A 25,455-nucleotide genomic window follows, 5' to 3' on the forward strand; every position below is an offset into this window, starting at 1 on the left:
ATTGCTTCAGTGACAGGGTCCCAGGTTCAATTCCCGGCTTGGGTCATTATCTGTGCGGAGTCTGCACTTTCTCTGTCTATGTGTGGGTTTCCGCTGGGTGCTCTGGTTTCCTCCCACAAGTCCCGAAAAAGACATGCTTGTTACATGAATTGGACATTCTGAATTCTCTCTCTGTATACCCGAACAGGCGCCGGAATGTGGCGACTAGGAGATTTTCACAGTAACTTCATTGCAGTGTTAATTGTGACACCTAATACAGATTATTATTATTGAGCACAAAAATCAAGGCAGAAACTCCAGTGCACTCGTGTCTCCAGGTACATAAAATATCTTGTGCTGCTGTTTTGAACAAGAGGAGAGTTCTGATGAAATGTCGCAGAACTGAAACATTAACTCAATTTCTTTCTCCACAGATGTCCCCAGAAATGCTGAGTATTTCCAGCATTTTCTCTTTTTATTTCAGTTATATTCATGTCCTGGTCAATATTTACACCCTAGTCAACATCACATAAAACAAATTAGATCACATTGCTGTTTGAGAGCTTGCAGTGTGCAAGTTGACTGCCATATTTTCTACATTACAACAATGACTACACCTCAAAAGTACTTAGGCTATAATTCACTTGTGATGTGTCTTCCACAATCTTAGGACTATATAAGCAAAAGGGTATTTTGTGTCATAGCTTGCCAACTACAGGGAGTTGGCAACTACTCTTGCAAAACCAAAGGAAATGTAGGGGATAAAACACTCTGGTTTATACTTGGTGAATCACAAGATGTTAATTCAATTCTGGGGCCAAATGACAAATCAAATGCATGAAATGTACTTGTGTGATGTTTGCAGAACTTCCCAGTTGAATAGATCCAGTAATGTTTGCTGTTTTAATTCCCCAATGACTGTCTTGTACCTCTCAGATACCTTTTTATCCTCTTTTTTTTCCCCCCACTTGGCTGGAAACTGGTTAGTGGTTACTTACTATGTTGAAACCCAGCTTTTGTTGATTGCAAGTTATTAAAATGACGCATCAAGGGAAAAGGATAAACAAAATCCAAGTTAGACAAATGGATTTAATTTTTGGTTTAATTTTATTTAACAGTTCTGTACTGAGTATATTTGAGGAGTAAATCAACTTTTTATTGCCAGTACTTCTATATAAAAAAAACTGATCATCGTTGCAACCTGGTATTACTGTCATCTATTTCAATGAAACAATAATCCGTGTTTTCTGAAGGAGCAATGCTTTGTCCTCTGAACATTTAGGATGCTGTCTACTGTTTTGAATGTGTGACTTTAATCTGGTATGATAGTAAATATTGAATTTCCATTTAGGTTCCGGCCTCTTATAAAGTTTTATTGTGGAGATTCCGGAAAGAGTTTGGAAATTGTTTTGCTGGAGGTCTTGTGGTGCAGTGGATAGCATTCCGGCCTCTGAGCCAGGAACTAGCTGTTGGTTTGTGCCCTACTCCAGGACTTGATGGCCAAGGAAGGTGCATTCAGAATGTGGCCAAACAGGTCGAGTATCAACTTGTAAATCCTTACAAAATGGCAGACATTAAGAGCAAGAGAGATTTCTGGACAGCCATGAAATGGAAAGAAATTGGAGCTTCCACCATCTCTATTCGTGGCTTTATGCTACAATATGTAAAAGTGTATGTTGCCACAGTAACTCTTGCTTCCCTTGGGGGCAGTTGGCTCAGATGTCTGGGTGGCTAGTGTGGATCAGATTGTTGCCAACTGCACTGTGTTCAATTGCCGTTTCATTTGGGAACTTGCCTCCTTGCTGTACTTGTGGAGGTTGTGGCCTTGTGGGTCAGACCTACTTTTAGGCAGAGAATCCTAGGAGAAGAAATTAATTTGTTAATTTAGTAAACTGATTACTTTCTTCTCCTCCTTCAGTGCTATTGCCCTGTGAAACCTCTGTGCTGCTCCCCCATTTTAGTCACTCCTCCATTAGTGGCCACGTCTTCAGCTGCCTTAGCCCTAAGCACTGGAATTTCCCCCCCAAACTGCTTTGCCTCTATCTTTCCACCTTTAAGATACTCCTTGAAACCTAGCTCCACAACTTGGCTTTTGGTCACCTGTTCTATTATCTCCTTATATGACTTGTGTTCAGATTTTGCTTGACAGTCGCTCCTATGAAGTGCCTTGGAATGTTTTTTACGTTAAAAGCTTTGTGTAAATGCAAGTTATTGTTGTCATGCACCAATAGCAGATGTGCAAAATTCTCAAGTCAAGGCTCTGAATGCTGGTGGGAGTTGCACTTTGCATGGTGTCGTCTTCCTTTGTTTGAATGGCTTACTCTTTGATCAGTATGGGGACTGATGCGCATAAACTGGTATTGTATTTGTTTCTGCTTCCGCTAGTTGAATCTCCAGTTCAAAGTTTGTTTTCTTGCTTAAAATGTCATCCTACTCATCTGCCTCTATTTTGGTTGCCCTGGATAATCTTCCAACTAGTGCAATTACAATAATTTTAAAAAAAAATTTAAGTACCCAATTATTTTAATTTTTTTCCAATTAAGGGGAAATTTAGCATGGCCAATCCATGCACATATTTTTGGGTTGTGGGGATGAAACCCATGCAGACACTGGGAGAATGTGCAAACTCCACGCGGACAGTGACCCAGGGCCAGGATTCTAACCCAGGTCCTCAGCGCTGCAGTCCCAGTGCTAACCACTGCACCGCCATGCTGCCCTGCAATTACAATAATGTAAGCTATGTTTACTGATGAGTAGAGGTGGCCCCTTTTATGTTGTAAATAGAATTTCCAAAAGGGATTTCGAAAAAATTAGCATCCAATGTCTGTATGCATGTGATGTAATCCGTGGGTTTTTAAACTAAGACTGAGACACTTTCCCCCAGTGGTTTTGTAAGTAAGCAAATCACAAACAATGAATTGAGGCCTGATCTCTGGTTACTTCCATGACTGTTGAATTAGGTGACCTGCAGAGTTTCTGCAATTGACTTGAGTCGGCTGAGGTAGGAAGTTGAAAAATCAGCCAGATTTTCTGTTCTGATTTCTGTTCTGTGTACAGAAGAATGCTACAACTTAACAATAATGGGTCATAACCTTGCAACACCCCAGTGTTGGCTTATTGAGGGGGTGTACCCCAAAGATGTGCAGGGGAACCCCTCTTGGAACAGGCAAGAGTTTGTACAGCAATTGCTTAGAAGCGCAAACTTCCTCTGGGCAATTGCCCTGTGCTGGGAACCATCTGAAAATACAACTTAAATTGCAGGGTGAAACCAATAGTTACTCAGGAAAAGTTAGAAGAATTAAAACATCTTTTAATTATTCAATCCTATCCATATTTAGACACTTACATTCTCCCTGGCCTGCAAATTCAATGGACCGTTAAACTTTATGGCAGCTAGTGCTGTTAAAAAAGGGTGTGTCCTTTTCACGTCGGAGCTGGACTTCGATGCTGGGCCACAAGGACAGCTGCGCTGCCCGGACCTTGCCCAAACCGAGTTGGAAGGTTGGACGAGACCGGCACAGAAGAAATTTAGTGTAAGTAATTAGGCATGGAATGGAAGTTACGACCCAACATCTGCAGTTCTATCACAAGAGGTGTGCTATCAGGGGAGATGTGTATCCTTCCATGCACCTGTTCCTTCACCTTCCCACTGCTTAACCTCTGACCCATGAGCAAGGTGTAGTCTTGCATCTAATGCATGTCTATCCTATTTTGTATCTACAATATTTTTAAAAGGAAGAAAGTCATGAAATAATACCACGTCAAACTAATCTGTTGCAACATTGCATTATTTTCTCCAATTTGTTCCCTTACTCTCTAGAAAGTGCTGAATTACACTGTGATAGAGTTCAGTGGGTGCCAGCAGTCTTTTGGTATCTTGCACAAGCCTTGTGGGAACCTATATTCAATTTTGCCAGACTGTTCGACTTGGAGAGTGTTGCAGCTGAGTCCTCGCCCAAAATCCTGAGATTTAAGCAGAAGTCACTGGATATTATCATAGAATTTACAGTGCAGAAGGAGGCCATTCGGCCCTTCGAGTCTGCACCGGCTCTTGGAAAGAGCACCTTACCCAAGGTCAACATCTCCACCCCATCCCCATAACCCAGTAACCCCACCCAACACTAAGGGCAATTTTGGACACGAAGGGCAATTTAGCATGGCCAATCCACCTAACCTGCACATCTTTGGACTGTGGGAGGAAACCGGAGCACCCGGAGGAAACCCACGCACACACTGGGAGGATGTGCAGACTCCGTACAGACAGTGACCCAAGCCGGAATCGAACCTGGGACCCTGGAGCTGTGAAGCAATTGTGCTATCCACAATGCTACCGTGCTGCCCGTTTATAAGGCTTGAAAACAACCCAGTGTGGCAGTTTTATTTTATTTTTATAAATTTAGAGTACCCAATTCATTTTTCCAATTGAAAATGAAAATCACTTATTGTCACAAGTCTGCTTCAAATGAAGTTACTGTGAAAAACCCCTCGCCACATTCCGGCGCCTGTTCGGGGAGGCTGTTACGGGAATCGAACCGTGCTGCTGGCCTGCCTTGGTCTGCTTTCAAAGCCAGCGATTTAGCCCTGTGCTATCCTGAAGAGGGAAACTTGGCCCATTTTCTTTTTCCATTCCCTATACTGGGGGACCAGAGATCACTTGTAGTCCACCTGCTGTTGCTTAGGTGACATCTCCTCACAGGTCAATGGTCAAATGCAAGAAATTAGTGGAGCTATGCGTTTGGCAGTCAGTCAGCAAGAGTAGAATACAGGATCAGAATATTATTTGACCAGCATAGTTGTCTGGCTAATGTCAAATATTTTGAAGAAAATTCACATTTATCTTTGCATTATAATAATCATTATTTGGTCTGTTCCCTTTCAAAAATGTAAAGACAAAATTCTTAATAGTCAATGTTCAGAATATATTTTTGAAGATTTCTTTTGCCAAATAGATCCTGCACATCTACAAACCAAGAATTAGAAGTTAAACTCCACCTGATCTTTCTCCCTCATGAAACGACTACTGTGAAAAGTGTTTTGATGTTGATATACCCCCTGACATCATCCTGGTTGGAGAACCATTGTGTAAAACATCTTCTTTCTTGAATCAAAAACTTACAAGTGAAGCAGTGCACTAAAACAAAACCATTGTGTAAATGATGGGCTATTTTGTTGTATCTCCTCCCACCCTACTGGAGTGTAGACTTGCAGCTGGATGGATGCCAGCTACTTTGTTGAAGTGGCAATTCTTCATGTGCATCCAGACCGGAATATAACCAAGCTATTTGGTCATCTAGCTGCCAGATCCAGAGAGGGAGTGTTTTATGTGGGTTAATTCTTGGGATTTATGGGAACTTGGGCCTGAAAATTGTATTTGTATAGTGGCACCTGATTCATGTAGTTTGGGCATTTTTGTTCTTGCAAAGGGAGAAAGAAATATGTGCGTAACGCTGTGGTATTGTTTAGGTTCCCACCCTACAGCTTGGTGTGTTTTCTCTGTGCCTCAGGCATTTCCTACATGTATCGGGTGCAGTAAGAAGCCCCAAACCATGTGACATTGTTGATTTAGACTGAAAATACAGGTGAATGGCCTTTTTTTTTTTTGCTATGGTAACGACAGCAAAACAGTCAGCATTCAACATTGTTACTCACTGAAACTGACAGTAACCTAGGGAGTCCGCTAATCTGAAGAATACTGCGGAACTCCAGAAATTGCTGGAGGTGAATCTATGCTCCTCCATTGGATGTGCAGTAGAAGTTCCCAGAGACTTCATTGCAATTAGGATTTAATGAAAACGTACACTCTAAACTTAAGTCTTGTAAAAAGCCGTGAAAAAGTTACTGTTATTGAATACATGTAACTAGACTTCCAGATGTGTACAAACTTCTTAATTACTGCAATGCACACTTGTCTCTGAAACTAGGTTTGTTTGTGCAATGTCAAATATCTCCCTAATGGAAAATAAAAATCAGTTAAAATTATGTTTCTAGACGCCCCAGATTTCGATCAAGATCTGGTTGGGGACCAGGGGCTGGTTTAGCACAGTGGGCTAAGACAGCTGGCTTGTAATGCAGAACAAGACCAGCAGCGCGGGTTCAATTCCCGTTCTAGCCTCCCAGAACAGGTGCCGGAATGTGGCGACTAGGGGCTTTTCACAGTAACTTCATTGAAGTCTACTTGTGACAATAAGCGATTATTATTATTAATGTTTTATTTTAAAGTAAACAAAAATAAATGTTACTATCAAAGGTCAGAAAGTTTAAACAATTTTAGAATATCTATCTTAGGTTCTAACATTCAGACTTAATATGAGGTACATGTGAATTACACACAGGCAACCTGTGGTTGAACATGCCACATTATATATAATAATAAAAAGCAAATACGACCAAGATAGATCCCGCAGGTTTCTCAGCAGCCAACCAGATGTCAGTAGAGTTGGCCAATCTCCTAGAAACACTGTCTCCCTCATGAGGAATTCTAAGCTTTTCACTTGCAAGATCAAACCTCTGAATCCCCTCAGTGCTGCACCCATTTGGACTGCCTCAACAAATGCACACCTCCCAGGGTTTCAGTCTCGTTTCCCAAGACTTCATTCCCCTAAATTTCTAAGTCTACTCTAACCTCTACTTAATCAGCTCTTTAAGAGCTGACTAGCTTCACTGGGCTGGCACTGCCCCTGACTTTCACCAGTCTCCTCAGCTTCAAACTTCCAGGGCTGCTTCTGATCCCCAACCCTTTCTCAGTGACGGTCTGCATACTCTCCAGAACTGCTCCTGAGCTCTAACCTCACAGCTGTCAAACAACTCCTGGGACTTCTCCTGAGAGCAACATTTTTTGCTGCCTAGAGCCTGCCAAAAGCAGCACCTTTTCTGGCCTTTCTCGACTGCAGCAGAACACTCACACCTGTAGAAAAGAAAGCTAACTTGAAACCCTACGATGTGGAGACGCCGGCGTTGGACTGGGGTGAGCACAGTACGAAGTCTTACAACACCAGGTTAAAGTCCAACAGGTTTGTTTCGATGTCATCCGAAAGCTAGTGACATCGAAACAAACCTGTTGGACTTTAACCTGGTGTTGTACGACGTTGAAACCCTACAACCGTCTTAAACCCCACCCATCTCCACGACGACTTGGCCTTCCAGGGCTCAGTGAATGTTTGTAAATTAGTTGTAACTTTTAACTCCCAAAATGAAACAGCAAAACTCTTTGGGCTCCATTTCTGTAAGCAGTGCAGACACCTTGGGCGGGAATCTACAATAATGGGGCTATGTCCCCACGCCTGCGAAAAAACACGCGCTAATCACTCTGGACTTATCTCGAGAAAGTCCAGGGTGATTCTCTGATTTGCTGGGGGCGAGCAAGGGCCCGGAGTGCTTCCCGCAGTTCCGGCTGCCGATACGGGGCCCTGCACTTCCGGTGAGGGTTCCGCGCATGCGCAAGATGGCGGCCTGCGTCGACCGCCCCGTGCGACATGGCCGACCCACACTGCGGACCGGCACCGAAAACATAGCCCCCCCCCCCCAAGATCACTCCCGCCTCCGAATTGGTGGCCCCCGATCGGTAGTCTGGCCGTCCTGGTGAATGTTCTCCCCCCACCAGGGTGGCTGCAGACTGAGTCTGCAGCCGCCACATCGAGGTCCCGATTGGTGGAACCATGAGAGAAGCACGCTGTCGGGAACTCTGCCAGATGTACTCGGTGACTGCGTGATTGCCAGCGATTCTCCAGGGACCGGAGAATCGCGGGAGCGGCGTCGGACCCGATCTCGGGTGTGACACAAATTCTCCACCCCCGTGCTGATCGCGATTTCGGCGCGGAGGCTCGGAGAATCCTGCCTTTGTTTCCAATTCTCCAGCTAAGGAAGCCCACATTCTGTTTGATTATCTTCTCTTTCTAGCTGTTAACCTCTGAAGTCAACATGGCCCCAACCTTTTAAGTGTAATAGTCTTCAAGCTGCTTTATTTGCATTTATCCTGTTTCCTACAATTAAACCGTAATCTTGCAGAAGTAAAAATGATCTCTAAAGTATCATTATGAAACTTCGTTGCAGTGTTAATGTCAGCTTGTGACAACGTTTTTTAAAAAATTGGTACACTGCTGCTGCACACATTGGTGACATTTCCTTGACTTGCTGAGAGATTCAAACTGCTGTTGGGAAAGAGGAAACCCATACTGCAGAGGTGTTTTAATAAAAAGGTGCTTTGACAAAGGGTCATCTGGATTCGAAACGTTAGCTCTTTTCTCTCCCTACAGATGCTGCCAGACCTGCTGAGATTTTCCAGCATTTTCTCTTTCGTTTCGGATTCCAGCATCCGCAGTAATTTGCTTTTATTTATGAGGTGCTTTAATAGTTGTGGGGTGCTTCCTTTGATGTTGCTTTGTTGCTGACTGCAAAATCCAGGCTGTTATCTTTTGAATAGCTTTCTATCTCCTTTTCAGACAGTCTTGGATAGTAAAATCCTTGGAATGTTACCTATTCAGAAAATGAGAAATAATCCAATTACCTGCATCCATCTATTTAAAGCAAAGTAAGTCAGTAATATGTCCCAAATCCTGGCTCTTGTAGCATCATGACAGAAAGGTGCCTGACCATTGATATGATGAGGCTTGAACTTCAACCTATGCACTTTCCTGCACAGGCCAACAATGGGATGGGGAATAATCAGCCTTTCCAGAGTCTCCCAAACTGAAAGTGTTTGAAATTGAATAAATCTCCACATGTTCTATACATAATCTCTTCTCCAATATTACCTGATTAACCTAGCAGTGAGGGAAAGCTAACCTGAAGGTCTCCACGTGTAAGAAAATTCATGTTCATAAGTATGCTTCAGAATTGTTCTGACCTCCTGTGCTGAGGGTAAAGAAATATCGAAGTGGAGAATCAACTGGGAATCTTGCTCTTGATGATGTTCCATCTAGTGGCTTTTTGAAGAATGTGCATCTTATGACTGTCGGATCAGATATGCCCTCCAAGGTAGAATATCTTGCTGCAGACTGACCTTTTAAATTCTGAAAATGGATCACCGCACTCTGGTATTTTTTCTGTAGTGTGCATTCTAGGGAAGAAAAGTGAATGGAGACATAATTTCTAAAATGCCGAGAGGATTTGGTGAATGCAAGAAAACTAATATGTGAATTCAAAGCTAAAGACTAAAGACATAGAATTCATTGTGTTTTATGTTAGCATGGTGCTGTTATCCCCATCCTGGCATGCAAATCCTGCATTTTTTTTTTGGCAGTGGTGGTATCAGATTTAAACACACGACTCTATGAACATTTGAGTTAGGAGCAGGAGTAGGCCACTCAGCCCCTCAAATCTGCACATTATGGCTGATCTGATTGTAACCTCAATCCCACATTCCTACCTACCCCTGACAACCTTTCACCCCCTAGAGTCAAGAGTTTTTAACAGCACGGAAAGAAGCCCGTCGGCCCATCTTGTCATGCCGGCCATCAAACACCTACCTCCACTAATCCCATCTTCCAGCACTTGTCCTGTAGCCTTGTATGTTATGGCATTTCAAGTGCTCATATCATCCTTGTTAATCAATATTCTATCTAGCTCTGCGTTAAAAGTATTTAAAGCCTGCATTCTGAGGAAGAGTTCCAGAAACGCTGGGGGAAAAATATTCTCCACCTCTCCATCTTAAATGAGTGACCCCTTTATTTGAAAACAGTGACCCCTAGTTCTAGATTCTCCGACAAGAAGAAAGATCCACTTCACATCCACCCTGTCAATAGAACATAGACATTGGTATATCTGGTCCTCTCTGGTTTTGATCAAGTTGCCTCTTACTCTTCTAAGCGCTAGTGGATTCAAACCTAATCTCCACAACCTTTCTTCATAAGTCAACCCACTCATTCCTGGTATTAGTCTAGAGGAGGTGGTGACGCAGTGGTATTGTCACTGGACTAGTAAAACCAGAGACGCAGAGTAATCTGGCGATTCGGGTTCAAATCCCGCCACTGCAGATGGTGAAATTTGAATTCAATTAAAATCTGGAATTAAAAGTCTCATGATGACCATGAAACCATTATTGACTGTCGTAAAAACCCATCTGGTTCACCTTTAAGGAAGGAAATCTGTCATCCTTACCCGGACTGGTCTACATGTGACTCCAGACCCACAGCAATGTGGTTGACTCTTAACAGCTCCCTCAAGGACAATTAGGGAAGGACAGTAATTGCTGGCACAGCCAGCTATGCCGACCTCCCCTTTGGATAAAAAAAACCTTCTTTGAGCAGTATTTACATATTTCTTTGGATAAGGAGACCAGTACTGCTCACACTTCCAGATGTGGTCTCACCAATGCCCAGAACAACTGCAGCATAACCTCCTTACTTTTGTAATCAATTCCTCTCACAATAAACAATGACATCCTATTACTTGCTGTACCCGGAAAAGCACTGAAAATGGTGCAGAGGATGTTGCTTGGGCTGGAGAGATTTAGTTATGAAGAGAGATTGGATAGACTTGGGTTACAGATAGAGCACACAGGAAGAAACCTTTCATCTTGGTGGAGGGATCAATGATTAGGGGGCATAGATTTAAGGGAGGGGATGTGAGAAAAAACGTTTTTACCCAGAGGGTGGTGGGAATCTGGAACTTCCTGCCTGGAACGGTGATGGAGGCAGAAACCCTCGTAACATTCAAGAAGTATTTAGACATGCACTTGCAACGCCAAGGCTATGGGCCAAGTGCTGGAAAATGGGATTAAAATATTTAGATGGTTGTTTTTTTTTACCTGTGCAAATGCAATGGGTCGAAGGGCCTTTTCTGTGATGTAGACCTCTGTGACTCTACCCATATACTAGACTTTTCTGATTCATGTACAAGGACACCCAGATCCCTCTACGCTTCAGCTCTGCAATTCCTCACCATTTCGAAAACAAAGGTTTTTTTATTCTTCCTGTCAAAATAGGTGATTTCACATTTTCCCACTCTGCACTCTGCCAGATTTTTTGTCCACTCACGTAACCCATTGATGACCCTTTGTAGCCTCCTTGTGTCCTATTCACAATCTACTTTACTACCTATCTTTTGCCGTCTGTAACTTTAGCAACTATCCCTTCTGTCCCTTGATTCAAGTCATTTATATAAATTGTAGAAGGTTGAGGCCCCAGCACTGATCCCTGTAGCCGTCACACCCTGCCAATCAGAAAAAGACCCATTTATGCCAACTGTTTCCTGTTAGCTAGCTAATTATCTTTCCATGCTAATATGTTGCCCACCACACCTTAAGAGTTTTACTTTCAAGCAATAATCTTTACTGTGGCACCTTAGGCTAGACGCAGGGAAGATGTTACCAATGATGTGTGTCCAGAACCAGGGGTCACAGTCTGAGGATACAGGGTAAACTATTTCGGACAGAGATAAGGAGACATTTCTTCACACACAGAGTGGTGAGCCTGTGGAATTCATTACTACAGGAAGTAGTTGATGTTAAATCATTGAATATTTTCAAGAGGCGTCTATATATATATATATAGCACTTGGGGAGAATGGGATCAAAGGCTATGGGGAGAAAGCAGGATTGGGCGATTGAGTTGGATGATCAGCCATGATCGTAATGAATGGCGGAGCAGGCTCGAAGAGCCAAAAGGTCTCCTGCTCCTATCTTTTATGTATCAATGCATCACATGCCTTCTGGAAATCAAGTACTGTACATCTACCAGTTTCCCTTTATCCACAGCACGTGACTCCTTCAAAGAACTCCACTAAATTGCTTAAATGTGATTTCCCTTTCACAAACCTTTGCCTGATTGCTTTGAATTTTTCCAGGTGCCCTGTTATAACATTTTTAGTAGTGGTTTCTGACATTTTCCCTATGACCAATGTTAGGCTAACTGCCTATAGTTTCCTGCATTCTGTCTTAATCCCTTTTTTTAATACTTGTGGACTCTTGTTCTGTGCCACCACCCCTATTTTTATAATGTAGTGTATTCTCTATCTCACTGACTCTGAAACAGAAGATCTGTTAGCGATTATATTTTCTTATAAACCGTCACTCTGTTACAGATGTAATCCATTAATTAAAACCTATTCTAAAAACTCTTTCTTCATTTCTGCATTCCTCACTTTCAGCTATAACAGATGGCTTTTTACACTTTCACAATGAGAGATGTTTGGCTAATTGGCCCTGCTTTCTGTGTCTCTCCCTTTTTTTGAATAATGAAGTTACATTTGCTATCTTCCAATCTAAAAATCTTCCCTGAAACTCGGGAAAATGAAAACTAATGCGTCAACTATCTCATTAGCCACTTTTTCAATTGAAGGCCACCTAGACCCAGGGATTTGTCAGCCCCACAGACCCAATAATATTCTCCGGTGCGCTTCCCTGGTGATTGTGATTTTTCCGGAGTTTTTCCTGATTTACAGCTATTTCTGGGATGTTACTGGTGCCTCCTATAGTGAAAATAATGCAAAGTACATGTTTAATTCATCTGCAACAGCCCTGCTTTCCATTATTAATGCCCCAGATGCACTTTCCATAGGACCAATGCTCACTTTGTTAACTTTTCTTATTTAAATATCTATAGAAACTCTTACTATTTATCTTTGTGTTATTAGCCAGCTTTCTCTCGTACTCTAGCTTTTCCCTCCTTGTCAATATTTTTGTCATTCTTTGTTCTTTGTATTCTTTCCAATCTTCTGACCCACCAGTTGTCTTTGTGCAAATATATGTTTTTTCTTTAAATTTAATACAGGCTTTAACCTTTTTGGTTAACCACGGATGACCGGCCTTGATTTTTTTTTTTCTCCTTTGCAGAAGGTCTGTTCTGTGTATTCTGAAATATCCCTTTAAATGTCTGCCACTGAACATCTCTTGCTCCATGTTTTAATCATGCTTGCCTGTTCACTCTCACTAGCTCTGCTTTTATGCCCACATAATTGCCCGCCCTTAAGTTTAAAATACTAGTCTTGGATGCACTCTTCTCTCCCTGAAACTGAATGCAAAATTTAGTCATGTGATTGCTGCTACCCAGCTTCCTGCCTTCACTTTGATATTATTAATTAATCCCATCTCGCTGCACAATACCAGATCTAGTATATCCTGCCCTCTGGTTGGTTCCAAAATGTGCTGTTCTCAGAAATCCAGTCTATATGTAGATTAAAATATCCCACAATTATCGCTATACCTTTCTGACAAGCTTCCATTAGCTCCGCTTTCATACTCTGTCATAGAATCATAGAATTTACAGTGCAGAAGGAGGCCATTCAGCCCATCGAGTCTGCACCAGCTCTTGGAAAGAGCACCCTACTCAAGCCCACACCACCCTAGCCCCATAACCCAGTAACTCCACTCAACCAACACTAAGGGCAATTTATCATGGCCAATCCACCTAACCTGCACATCTTTGGACTGGGAGGAAACCGGAGCACCCGGGGGAAACCCACGCACACACGGGGAGAACGTGCAGACTCCGCACAGACAGTGACCCAGCCGGGAATCGAACTTGGGACCCTGGAGCTGTGAAGCAATTGTGCTAACCACTATGCTACCATGCTGCCCCTGCTGTCCTGCTGTCCAAAGATGTGCAGGTTAGATGTGCACAAAATTGTCCCTTAGTGTCCGAAGTAGGTGCCCTTTCAGAGGGTTGGTGCAGACCCGAAGGGTTGACTGGCCTCCTTCGGCACTCCAAAATCTATGGAATTCTACTGTGTAGTTACAATTAGGGGGCCTGTGCACCACTCCCAGCCGTGACTTTATCATTTCTCATCTCAACCCAAACTGCTTTCACATCCTCATTTCCTCAACTTAGGTCATCCCTCTGTAATGTGCTAATACCATCATTAGGTAATAGTGCCACCCCTCCACCTTTTCTTAACTTCCTGTTGAAACATTGTGCTTGCACTGTGATGCACGGAACTAGCATGTGCAGTGATGAAAAAGCTCAATAGGTTCAAAATGGATTACACGAGTACTGTGCCATCAATTTAAAATTTGATGTATTCATAATACTGCTTTTCCAACATTGTTTCTCTCCCAGAACACACCACTTTTATTAGACTTTATAAGAAACCAAATGTATTTTCCCCCAGGTAGGCTAGTGAAATTAATATCACACTGGCTGACTTGCAAATGTCAAAAAATAATACATTGTGGACCTAGATGCTTTGTTTAATGTGCAAGCTTTCTACAATGCATATCTTTAGTGTACCCCCCCCTCATCACACACACACACACACACTCTTGTGCAGATGTTGAAATCATGCTGTGATTCTGTTGCACACACACTGAAATAGCATCTTAAGTGGCTATTCATTGTGAATCTTGACGGGGAATGTCATCAGGATATTTGGCCAGATCAACACAAGACCCACAGTTCCTATCCTGATTCTCTTGTTCATACAGATGTGGAGCATGCACCTACACTGTCTGAAATGACACAGAATGAGACACTGAAAGCTGGACTTTAAACGAGTTTCTGCAAGACTGGGAAGTGTCCCAAGCACGTGTTGCTATGTGCTGGGAGTGTAAAATATAGAATATTGGCCAGGTTAAAACCAAAATGCTAATCCTGGACTAGTTTAAAAATTGAATAAGTGGCACAATAAACCGTGTCTCTCTCTCTCTACTTCATTTTCAGGGTTTTGTTCGCTGAGCCATGGCATACAGGAGACCGGAAAAGTCATGTGAACAAGCATTTGAATGTCTGAGAGTGCAGGAATACGAACTGGCAGCGAAGTACTGTACAGAAGCGCTCATCACCCATAGCAACCCTTCCATCACCGCCACATCATGCCAGCCAGAACTAGATCGTATTCGAATTGAAAGTCTTCTCTACAGGATAGCCTGCTTCTTGCAACTCGTGAGTAATCTATTTTGTTCGAGCAACATCCTGTAAGGTAAACTGGACTGACTGGAAAAGCGTTGACTTCCTCAAAGACATTGGTCAGTTCTTGCCACTTGAATATCTAGGTTACGCAAGTAAAGCTAAAACTTGTTGCAGCACCACTTGATTGGCAACATTTGTTTTCAATCAAGTCCTGAATGTGATTAGCGTACAAAATTACCACGGTTTAGGGCTGTATTGTTGAACTCAAAGTGCTGAAGTAGTGGCAGGAACAACAGAGAATCATTGCATACTGAAGAGGTGTTTCTACACCTCGAGCATGGCCAATCGTTTGAGTTCCAGTTCCAAAATCAAAGGCGTTTCTAGACACAGTAAACCATTAACTTACAATTTACCTTTAAGATAGCTGCTTTCTTTGGATTTGTTCGCTGGGTCTCCATGATAACAGCAGAACTCAAAGAGACTGGTTTTCTACTGTATATGTCAGAATGGTGGAGACACTGTTCCAACACAGAATGCAAAATAAAATACTTTAGTTCTATCGTTCAAGAGGCAAAATGCATATTTAACAGGTTACTGTGCTGAGATCGCTGATCTTAACTGGGGTACAATCGGTGTCCAAATAGGCTCAAAGCCACAGGATTGGGGAAAGTTAAATTGTTCAGTCCCCTTTCTTAATCTGTCTAAAGACTGTGGCTAGAAATGCATGTATTTGGATGCCAGACAAGGACAGGAACAGCCTTGGAACTGGTACAGTTAGCGTAACGGCATTCACCACGGAGGCTCACAATGAATGAATGATTGCTTAAAGTTGCTAGATGCTACTTCATGTTTGTGCGACACAGCAAGACTTTGACACCTTCATGGGAGATGTGATTATTGGGGAAGAGAACATTTCAGAATTTTCACTTTATAATATGCACTGCAGAAAACTTGTATGTCAAATAAAGCATCTCCAATAAGTTGAGTCTTGCTGTACATAATGCTTGCGGTCTACACTAGGGCTGTTTTTTCATAAAATCCAATGATAGTGCACAATATACAGGGAGAAACGCATTGTTAGGCAGTTTTGTGGAATCCGAAGATTTTAAAAGGGTGATATAGTGGTGCATTGCTCGTTTATTCCATTGTTTTGGAGCACAAGGTAATAATATATGGGTTATTGAGTATATGGGCATGCAGGTTCATGATCTTCAAAAATAAGAGCTGAGGATTTTTGATGAGCCCTCCAAATTAGTTTTTTCTGAGACTCTGCCCACAAAGAACTGAGTTATCACTGCCCAAATTTGATTCGACTAAGGCTTTTGCAATCAACAGCAAGGAAAAGCTTCTGTCCCATCAAAGGTTGTTGCTAGAAGCACAATGGGCATTATCCAACATTGTACCTCACTCTGCAATGTTACACCTGGGATCTCCCAGGAAGTTGGACCTCTGTGTGGGTAAAACCATATTATTGTAATACAGTGAAAAATACTAAGAATTAATCCAAGAACACACCGGGAGTCACACAGCCAAATAAACTCCAGATTTTTGTGTTCTAATTGAACATTTGTAAAACTCACTGAAATCCAAGTAGTAGATTGCTCCAAGAGCTACAATAAAAAGGTTTGAATAATTTTTAACCAAGCTGGAGCACTTTATTTTGTTTTTGGCTCTGTTAGTGCTTTTGGATGACTGGTGCTTGCTTATTTCACAGTCTTAAATTCAGTGGTTATCTTTTTATAATGTTCAGAATACTGCAATTTGCAATTCACTTGATTTAGAAAGGGATATTGGAATGATTATCTTTAAAATATATATATTTTTATTAAAAGATTTTTCAATAAACAAAACAATATAACAGACAACTGATCTACAAGTTACAATATGTAAAGAATACAGTCCCCCCCTCCCCCATTAACAAAAACAATCCTTCCCCAACAACTGATTGTGAATAACTCTTGAGAAAGGACTGCCATCTTGGATAGAACCCTCCTATCAACCCCTTAATAGCGTACTTCACCGTCTCCAAATGTAGAAATTCCCATGAGGTCACCTAACAAGTTGAGGCACTGGACGGAGTAGGAAACTTCCCCGGCAGAACTCGCCTCCGGGATATTAACGAGGCCCCCCCACCTGCCGCGCCAGTGTGTTTGACACCTCGAAAATGGTCATCTGCGGACAAGGCATTAAGACATTAAGAATCGCTGACATAGTGTTAATGGAGGAGACCCAAAAGCTTAACAATTTGGGACATTACCAGAACATGTGTGTATGATTAGTTGCCCCCAAGGACACCGCTCACGCTTGTCATCTACCCCGGGAAAAAACATGTATCCTTGCCTTAGTCAGATAATCCCTGTCCACCACCTTGAACTGGATCAAACTAAGCCGAGCACAGGAGGACGTGGAGTTGACCCGACCAAGAGCCTCTTCACCCAGAATAGGACCCAATTTATCCTCCCATTTTATCTTCACTGTATCCAATGGAGCCGACTCCGCTGACTTGATCTGACCATAAATACCTGCAATATCCCCCCGCACCAGACCCGGTCAAAGATGAAATCCTCTTCAACGGGGAGGATGGTGGTGCCAGAGGAAAAGAGGGAATAGTGTTCCACAAAGAATCATGAATCTGAACGAATTGGTTGCAGGGAGAGAATTTTCAGACAGCTCCTCAACTGGTAAACCTTCCCTCCACGAACATGTCCCCCAAACTTTCCAGACCCTTTCCTTCCTATATCCCAAACAATTGAGTCCAAGCATGTCGGCACAAAGACATGATTACTTACAGATAGCGGCTAACAATGACATGGAGCTAAATTTAAAATGCTGTCTGAACTGCTTCCAGATTCTCAGGGTGGACACCAGCACTGGATTCGAAGAAAATTTCGCAGGAGAGAACAGAAGTGAGGCTGTATGACTCCCAGTGTGTTCTTGGATTAATTCTACACGAACTCACCTCCATTTGACCTCAAATGATACCCAGATCACTAAGCCACCCCAGTACTTTCTCAATAGTAGCAGCCCAATAATAAAGTAACATATTGGGCAAAATTATCCCTCCTGAGAAATGCCCTATGGATCTCTAGCGTCTTGCCCAAATGAAAGAGGACATTTACTCTAGCAAAAAAGGATTTGGGAGAAAAATAGTGAGACACTGAAAAATAAATAAAAACCTCAGAAGGACATTAATTTTGGTAGTCTGGACCCCACCTGCCAAGGACAGGGGAAGTCAGACTTGACCACATTCTCCAGACTTGCAAAATTTAATTTGTGGAGTGAGACCCAATCATGGGCCACTGCATTTCCAGATGAAGCAAGGTGAAAAGGCAACATTCCTTGATCCGCTCCCCTCCCCTGGGGATCAACTGAAAAGAATTTGCTCTTGTCCAAATTCAACTTATACCCAAAGATGGAGCCAAAACTCCTAAGTAACTTAATGATCTCATCCATAGGTCCGTAATATCAAGAAGCAAATCATCTACACACAAGGACACACTGTGCTTCCTCCCTCCCTGACTTCCACTTACTGTAGGATTTTAACTCCATGGCCAGTGATTCAATTGGCAAAGCAAACAGAAGCGGAGGTAATGGACGTCCATGCCTCACACCCCTATTCAATGAAAAATACCCCGCCCTCAATACATTGGAGCAGACACTAGCAGTGGGGACCCTATACAGCACATTAATCCAAGAAATTAACTTTTGTCCTAAACCAAACCTCAAGAATCTGAGATACCCCCCTCTCCATCATGTCAAACGCTTTTTCGGCATCCAAAGACACAATTGTCTCTGACTCGGGCATGAGAGGGGGGGGGGGGGGGGGGGGGGGGGGGGAGAAACAATACTCCACAACCAACGTATATTACTGACCCTTAAAGTAGCCAATATGGTCTTCCTCGATCACCACTGGAAGGCAGGGCTCCAACCACAGCACCAGCACCTTTGTGAGCAGTTTAATAATAATAATCTTTATTATTGTCACAAGTAGCTTACATTAACACTGCAATGAAGTTAGTATGAAAAGTCCCTAGTCGCCTGTTCGGGTATGCAAAAAGGAGAATTTAGAATGTCCAATTCCACTAGCAAGCACATCTTTCGGGACTTGTGGGAGGAAACCGGAGCACCCGGAGGAAACCCACACAGACGCAGGGAGAACGTGCAGATTCCGCACAGACCGTGACCCAAGCCGGGAATCGAACCCGGGTCCCTCGCGCTGTGAAGCAACAATGTCACTGTGCTGCCCAATTAACATCTGTCTTTAAAAGCAAAATGGAATGAAACAATCCACATGGAGTCCTTCTTCAAGATCAGGGAAGTGAAGGCCTGCAGCAATGTAACTGGCAAAGAACTCCGGGACAAGGAGTCATTGAACATGTCCAATATTAACGGGATCAACTGACCCGCAAATGTCTTGGAAACTCAATGGGGAATCCATCACGGCTGTGAGTCTTGCCAGTCTGCATTAACCCAATACATTTCAGAATTTCCTCCAAACCCAACAGGGATTCCAACTTCTCTCTCTTTCTCCACCAATGAAAAGGACAACCATCCAATAGCGCCACCATGGCCGAGCCCCCTCTGGGGGCTCTGACCTATAGACATCCCTATAAAATGTTGCAAAACGCATTGACTTTCTAGCAGGCAGAAACCAAACTGCCGCCCGAGTCCTTTATCTGTACAATCAGCCGGGAAGCAGCCTGGTTCCTCAGCTGTTGAGTTAAAAGGCGACTGGTCTTCTCCCCGTGTTAATAAAGACCCCCCCTTTTTAAAAAAAAAATATATATATATTTTATTCAAATTTTTTGGCCAAACAAAACAATACAAAGGTTTTCCTTTTTATAACAGTAAAACAATATAAATAACAGTGGCCGTTTTTAACAAATAAATAAATAATATATAAACTAAATGGCAACTGCCATATCAAAAACAATAACTCTCCAAAAATAAAATCAAACAATCCAATATACATAGCCTAATACAAATATCTATACAAAAACACCCCTGAGGACCCCCCCCCCCCCCCCCCCCCCCCGGCCCCGGGTTGCTGCTGTTCCCTTCCCATTTCCTTTATCATTCTGCGAGGTAGTCAATGAACGGTTGCCACCGCCTGGTGAGCCCTTGAGCCGAACCCCTTAGTGCGAACTTTATCCGTTCTAGTTTTATAAACCCTGCCATGTCATTTATCCAGGTCTCCACGCCCGGGGGTTTGGCTTCCTTCCACATAAGCAATATCCTTCGCCGGGCTACTAGGGACGCAAAGGCCAAGACATCAGCCTCTTTCGCCTCCTGCACTCCCGGCTCTTCTGCAACCCCGAATATAGCCAACCCCCAGCCTGGCTCGACCCGGACCCCCACCACCTTCGAAAGCACCTTTGTCACCCCCACCCAGAACCCCTGCAGTGCCGGACATGACCAAAACATGTGGGTGTGGTTTGCTGTGCTTCTCGAGCATCTCCCACACCTATCCACTACCCCGAAAAATTTACTGAGCCGTGCTCTGGTCATATGCGCCCTGTGTAAAACCTTGAATTGTATCAGGCTTAGCCTGGCGCACGAGGACGATGAGTTTACCCTACGTAGGGCATCAGCCCACAGCCCCTCCTCAATCTCTTCCCCCAGCTCCTCTTCCCATTTCCCCTTCAGCTCATCCACCATGATCTCCCCCTCGTCCCTCATTTCCCTGTATATATCCGACACCCTACCACCCCCCACCCATGTACCTGAAATCACTCTATCCTGAACCTCCTGCGTCGGAAGCTGCGGGAATTCCCTCACCTGTTGCCTCGCAAAAGCCCTCAGTTGCATGTACCGAAATGCATTCCCTTGGGGCAACCCATATTTTTCCGTCAGCGCTCCCAGACTCGCAAACGTCCCGTCTACGAACAGATCTCTCCGTTGCACTACCCCAGCTCTCTGCCATGCTCCAAATCCCCATCCATTCTCCCCGGGACAAACCTATGGTTATTTCTTATCGGGGACCGCACCGAGGCTCCCGTCCTTCCCCCTATGTCGTCTCCACTGCCCCCAAATTTTTAGTGTTGCCACCACCACTGGACTTGTGGTGTATTTCTTCGGGGAGAACGGCAACGGCGCCGTCACCATTGCTTGTAGGCTGGTTCCCTTGCAGGACGCCATCTCCAATCTCTTTCACGCCGCTTCCTCCCCTTCTCCCATCCACTTATACACCATTGCGATATTGGCGGCCCAGTAGTATTCACTTAGGCTCGGTAGTGCCAGCCCCCCCCTATCCCTGCTACGCTGCAAGAACCCCCTCCTCACTCTCTGGGTCTTCCCGGCCCACACAAAACTCATGACACTTTTCTCAATTCTCTTGAAAAAAGCCTTCGTGACCATCACCGGAAGGCACTGAAACACAAAGAGGAATCTTGGGAGGACTACCATTTTGACCGCCTGCAACCTACCCACCAGTGACAGGGGCACCATGTCCCATCTCTTAAAATCCTCCTCCATCTGTTCCACCAATGTTGTTAAATTAAGCCTATGTAAGGTTCCCCAACTCCTGGCTATCTGAATCCCTAAGTACCGGAAATCTCTTGTTACCTTCCTCAGCGGTAAGTCATCTATTCCCCTGCTCTGCTCCCCCGGATGCACCACAAACAACTCACTCTTACCCATATTCAATTTGTACCCTGAAAATTCCCCAAACTCCCTGAGTGTCTGCATTATCTCAGGCATCCCCTCCACTGGGTCCGCAACATACAGCAATAAATCATCTGCATACAAGGATACCCGGTGTTCTTCTCCTCCCCTGAGCACTCCCCTCCACTTCCTGGAGCCCCTCAGTGCTATGGCCAGGGGCTCAATTGCCAATGCAAACAGTAACGGAGACAGGGGACACCCCTGCCTCGTCCCTCTATGAAGACGGAAGTAATCAGACCTCTGTCTGTTCGTGACCACGCTCGCCACCGGGGCCCTATACAGCAGCTGTACCCATCCGATATACCCTTCTCCAAAACTAAATCTCCTCAGCACCTCCCACAGATAATCCAACTCCACTCTGTCGAATGCTTTCTCGGCGTCCATCGCCACCACTATCTCCACCTCCCCCTCTGGTGGGGGCATCATCATTACCCCTAGCAACCTCCGTATGTTCGTGTTCAGCTGTCTCCCCTTAACGAACCCAGTTTGATCCTCGTGGACCACCCCCGGGACACAGTCCTCTATCCTCGTCGCCATCACCTTGGCCAGGAGCTGAGCATCTACATTTAAAAGGGAAATGTGCCTGTAGGACCCACACTGCAGCGGGTCTTTTTCCTTCTTCAAAAGGAGCGATATCGTTGCCTCCGACATAGTCGGGGGCAGCTGCCCCCTTTCCCTAGCCTCATTAAAGGTTCTCGTCAAAAGCGGGGCCAGTAAGTCCATATACTTCCTATAAAATTCCACCGGGAATCCGTTCGGTCCCTGGGCCTTCCCTGCCTGCATGCTCCCAATCCCTTTTACCACCTCCTCCATCTCAATCTGTGCGCCCAGTCCCGCCCTCTCCACCTGAGGGAATTCCAGCTGATCCAAGAAACACATCATTCCCTCCTTCCCTTCCGGGGGCTGAGCCTTATATAACCTCTCATAAAATGCCTTGAACACCCCGTTCACTCTCTCCGCTCCCCGTTCCATCTCTCTCTCCTCATCTCTCACCCCACCTATCTCCCTCGCTGCTCCCCTCTTCCTCAATTGGTGGGCCAGTAGCCGACTCGCCTTCTCTCCATACTCATACTGTACACCCTGTGCCCTCCTCCACTGTGCCTCTGCCTTACCCGTGGTCAGCAGGTCAAATTCCACATGTAGCCTTTGTCTTTCCCTGTACAGTCCCTCCTCCGGTCCCTCCGCATATTGCCTGTCCACCCTCAAAAGTTCTTTCAGCAATCGCTCCCTTTCTTTACCCTCTTGCTTCCCTTTATGTGCCCTTATGGATATCAGTTCCCCTCTAACCACTGCCTTCAACGCCTCCCAGACCACTCCCACCTGAACCTCTCCATTGTCATTAAGCTCCAAGTACCTTTCGATGCACCCCCTCACCCTTAAACATACCCCCTCATCCGCCAATAAGCCCATATCCATTCTCCAGAGTGGGTGCTGTTCTTTTTCCTCTCCTACCTCCAGGTCTACCCAATGTGGAGCGTGGTCCGAAATAGCTATAGCTGTATATTCCGTCCCTGTCACCTTCGGAATCAGTGCCCTTCCCAAGACGACAAAAGTCTATCCGTGAGTATACTTTGTGGACATGGGAGAAAAATGCGAACTCCTTACTCCTAGGCCTACTAAATCTCCAGGGGTCTACCCCTCCCATCTGCTCCATGAAGTCCTTGAGCACCCTGGCCGCTGCCGGCCTCCTCCTGGTCCTGGACCTCAATCGGTCCAGCCCTGGATCAAGCACCGTATTGAAGTCTCCCCCTCCATTACCAACTTTCCCGCCTCCAGGTCCGGGATACGTCCCAACATACGCCTCATAAAATTTGCATCATCCCAGTTCGGGGCATATACGTTCACCAGAACCACCGCCTCCCCTTGCAATCTGCCACTCACCATCACATATCTACCCCCACTGTCTGCCACTATGGTCTTTGCCTCAAACAGTACCCGTTTCCCCACTAAGATAGCCACCCCCCTGTTCTTCGCATCCAAACCCGAATGAAACACCTGCCCCACCCATCCTTTACGTAGTCTGACCTGGTCTATCAGTTTCAAATGCGTCTCCTGCAACATAACCACATCTGCCTTTAATTTCTTTAGGTGTGCGAGTACCCGTGCCCTTTTAATCGGCCCGTTCAGCCCTCTCACGTTCCACGTGATCAGCTGGGTTGGGGGGCTCTTTACCCCCTCCCCTTGTCGACTAGCCATCCCCTTTTTAAACCCAGCTCCTCACCCGGTTCCCACGTATCCGTGTATCCCCCGACGATGCCCTCCCGCCTCGACCACCCCATCCCATAACAGCTCCCCCTTCTCCTTAGCAGCAGCAACCCAGTTAACCCCCCCCCCCTCCCCCCGCTAGATCCCTTTCTAGCGTAGTTGCACCCCCCATGTTGCTCCCAGAAGTCAGCGAACTCTGGCTGACCTCTGCTTCCCCCCTTGTCCTCGGCCCCCACTGTGCGAGGCCCCCTCCTTCCTGCGTCCCTGTTCCCGCCATAATTACCATAGCGCGGGAACAAAACCCGCGTTTCCCACTCGGCCCCGCCCCTAATGACCGGCGCCCACAGTTCCTCATACTCCCCTCCCCCCCCAACAACATGGGAAGAGAGAAAAGTTACAGGATCGCAAGATTAACAAATTGAAAAACCATCTCTCTTTCCCCCCCCCCCCCCCCCTTTTCCTTGCCCCACATAATCACCCCACCACTTTGTCCCAAAAGTTCTTTCTCTCGTCAGACTATTCCAGCTTCTCGTCCACAATGAGTGTCCACGCCTCTTCTGCCGTCTCAAAGTAGTGGTGCTTCCCTTGGTGTGTGACCCACAATCTCGCCGGTTGTAACATTCCAAACTGGATCTTCTTTTTGTGAAGCACCGCCTTAGCCCGATTAAAACTTGCCCTCCTTCTCGCCACCTCCGCACTCCAATCCTGGTATACGCGGATCACCGCGTTCTCCCACCTACAGCTCCGAGTTTTCTTCGCCCATCTGAGGACCGTCTCTCTGTCATTATAGCAGAGAAACCTCACCACTATTGCTTGAGGTATTTCTCCAGCCCTCGGTCTTCGCGCCAAAACTCGATAAGCTCCCTCCACCTCCAAAGGGCCCGTCGGGGCCTCCGATCCCATTAGCGAGTGAAGCATCGTGCTCACATATGGCCCGACGTCCGCCCCTTCTGCGCCTTCGGGAAGACCCAGAACCCTTAAATTCTTACTCCTCGAATTATTCTCCAGTACTTCCAGCCTTTCCACACACCTTTTGTGCTGTGCCTCGTGCGTCTCTGTCTTCACCACCAGGCCCTGTATTTCGTCTTCATTTTCAGCAGCCTTTGCCTTCACGACCCGAAGCTCCTGCTCTTGGGTCTTCTGCTCCTCCTTTAGCCCTTCAATCGCCTGTAATATCGGGGCCAACAGCTCCTTCTTCAACTCCTTTTTCAGCTCTTCCACACAGCGCCGCAGGAACTCTTGTTGGTCCGGGCCCCATAACAAACGGCCCCCTTCCGACGCCATCTTGCTTTGAGCTTGCCTTCCTTGCCGCTGCTCCAGAGGATCCTCCGCAATCCGGCCGCTATCCTCTCCCTTATCCATGCGTGTCCGGGGGGGATTCCCTTCTGGTTTACCACACAGTGTTTTTGGCCGTTTAAATTGCCGTTGGGGCTCCTATTAAGAGCCCAAAAGTCCGTTCCACTGTGAGCTGCCGAAACGTGCGACTTAGCTGGTCATCGCCGCACCCGGAACAATAAAGACCCCCTTGAGTGTTGCAGCTGACTCACTGCCTTACTTGTTAGCAAATCTAACCGCGCCTGTAACTTTTTTATACTTGCGAGTAGCTCCGGGGTAGAGACAAGCGAGTACTTGTGGTCCACCAACCTCTGCCGCTTCACCTTTAAAAATTTTTAAATAAATATTTTTATTCTCCTTTTTCACATTTTGTCCCACATTTACACCCATCAACAATAAACAATAATCAGCAACAGATATGTCAATCCCCATAATAACAACGATCCCATCCTCCCACCAACCCCCAAACATCAGCCCGCATGTTTACATAAAT

At 45.1% G+C, this 25,455-nt stretch overlaps 1 protein-coding gene across 5 annotated transcripts in view; it reads left to right on the top strand.

Moving 5' to 3' along the window:
• helz (helicase with zinc finger) overlaps positions 1 to 25,455 on the top strand; it is a 290,186-nt gene that overhangs the window by 32,184 nt on the left and 232,547 nt on the right. For 4 of the 5 annotated variants that reach the window (XM_072483730.1, XM_072483732.1, XM_072483731.1 and 1 more), the window contains exon 2: positions 14,571 to 14,792. In XM_072483730.1, the coding sequence (XP_072339831.1) occupies positions 14,589 to 14,792 (204 nt within the window). In that variant the 5' untranslated portion in view covers positions 14,571 to 14,588. Of the gene's footprint in view, positions 1 to 14,570; positions 14,793 to 25,455 lie in introns of those variants that run through there. The other variant, XM_072483734.1, reaches the window with a different exon arrangement.

Source organism: Scyliorhinus torazame, chromosome 18 (assembly GCF_047496885.1).
Source record: "Scyliorhinus torazame isolate Kashiwa2021f chromosome 18, sScyTor2.1, whole genome shotgun sequence".
NCBI lineage: Eukaryota > Metazoa > Chordata > Chondrichthyes > Carcharhiniformes > Scyliorhinidae > Scyliorhinus > Scyliorhinus torazame.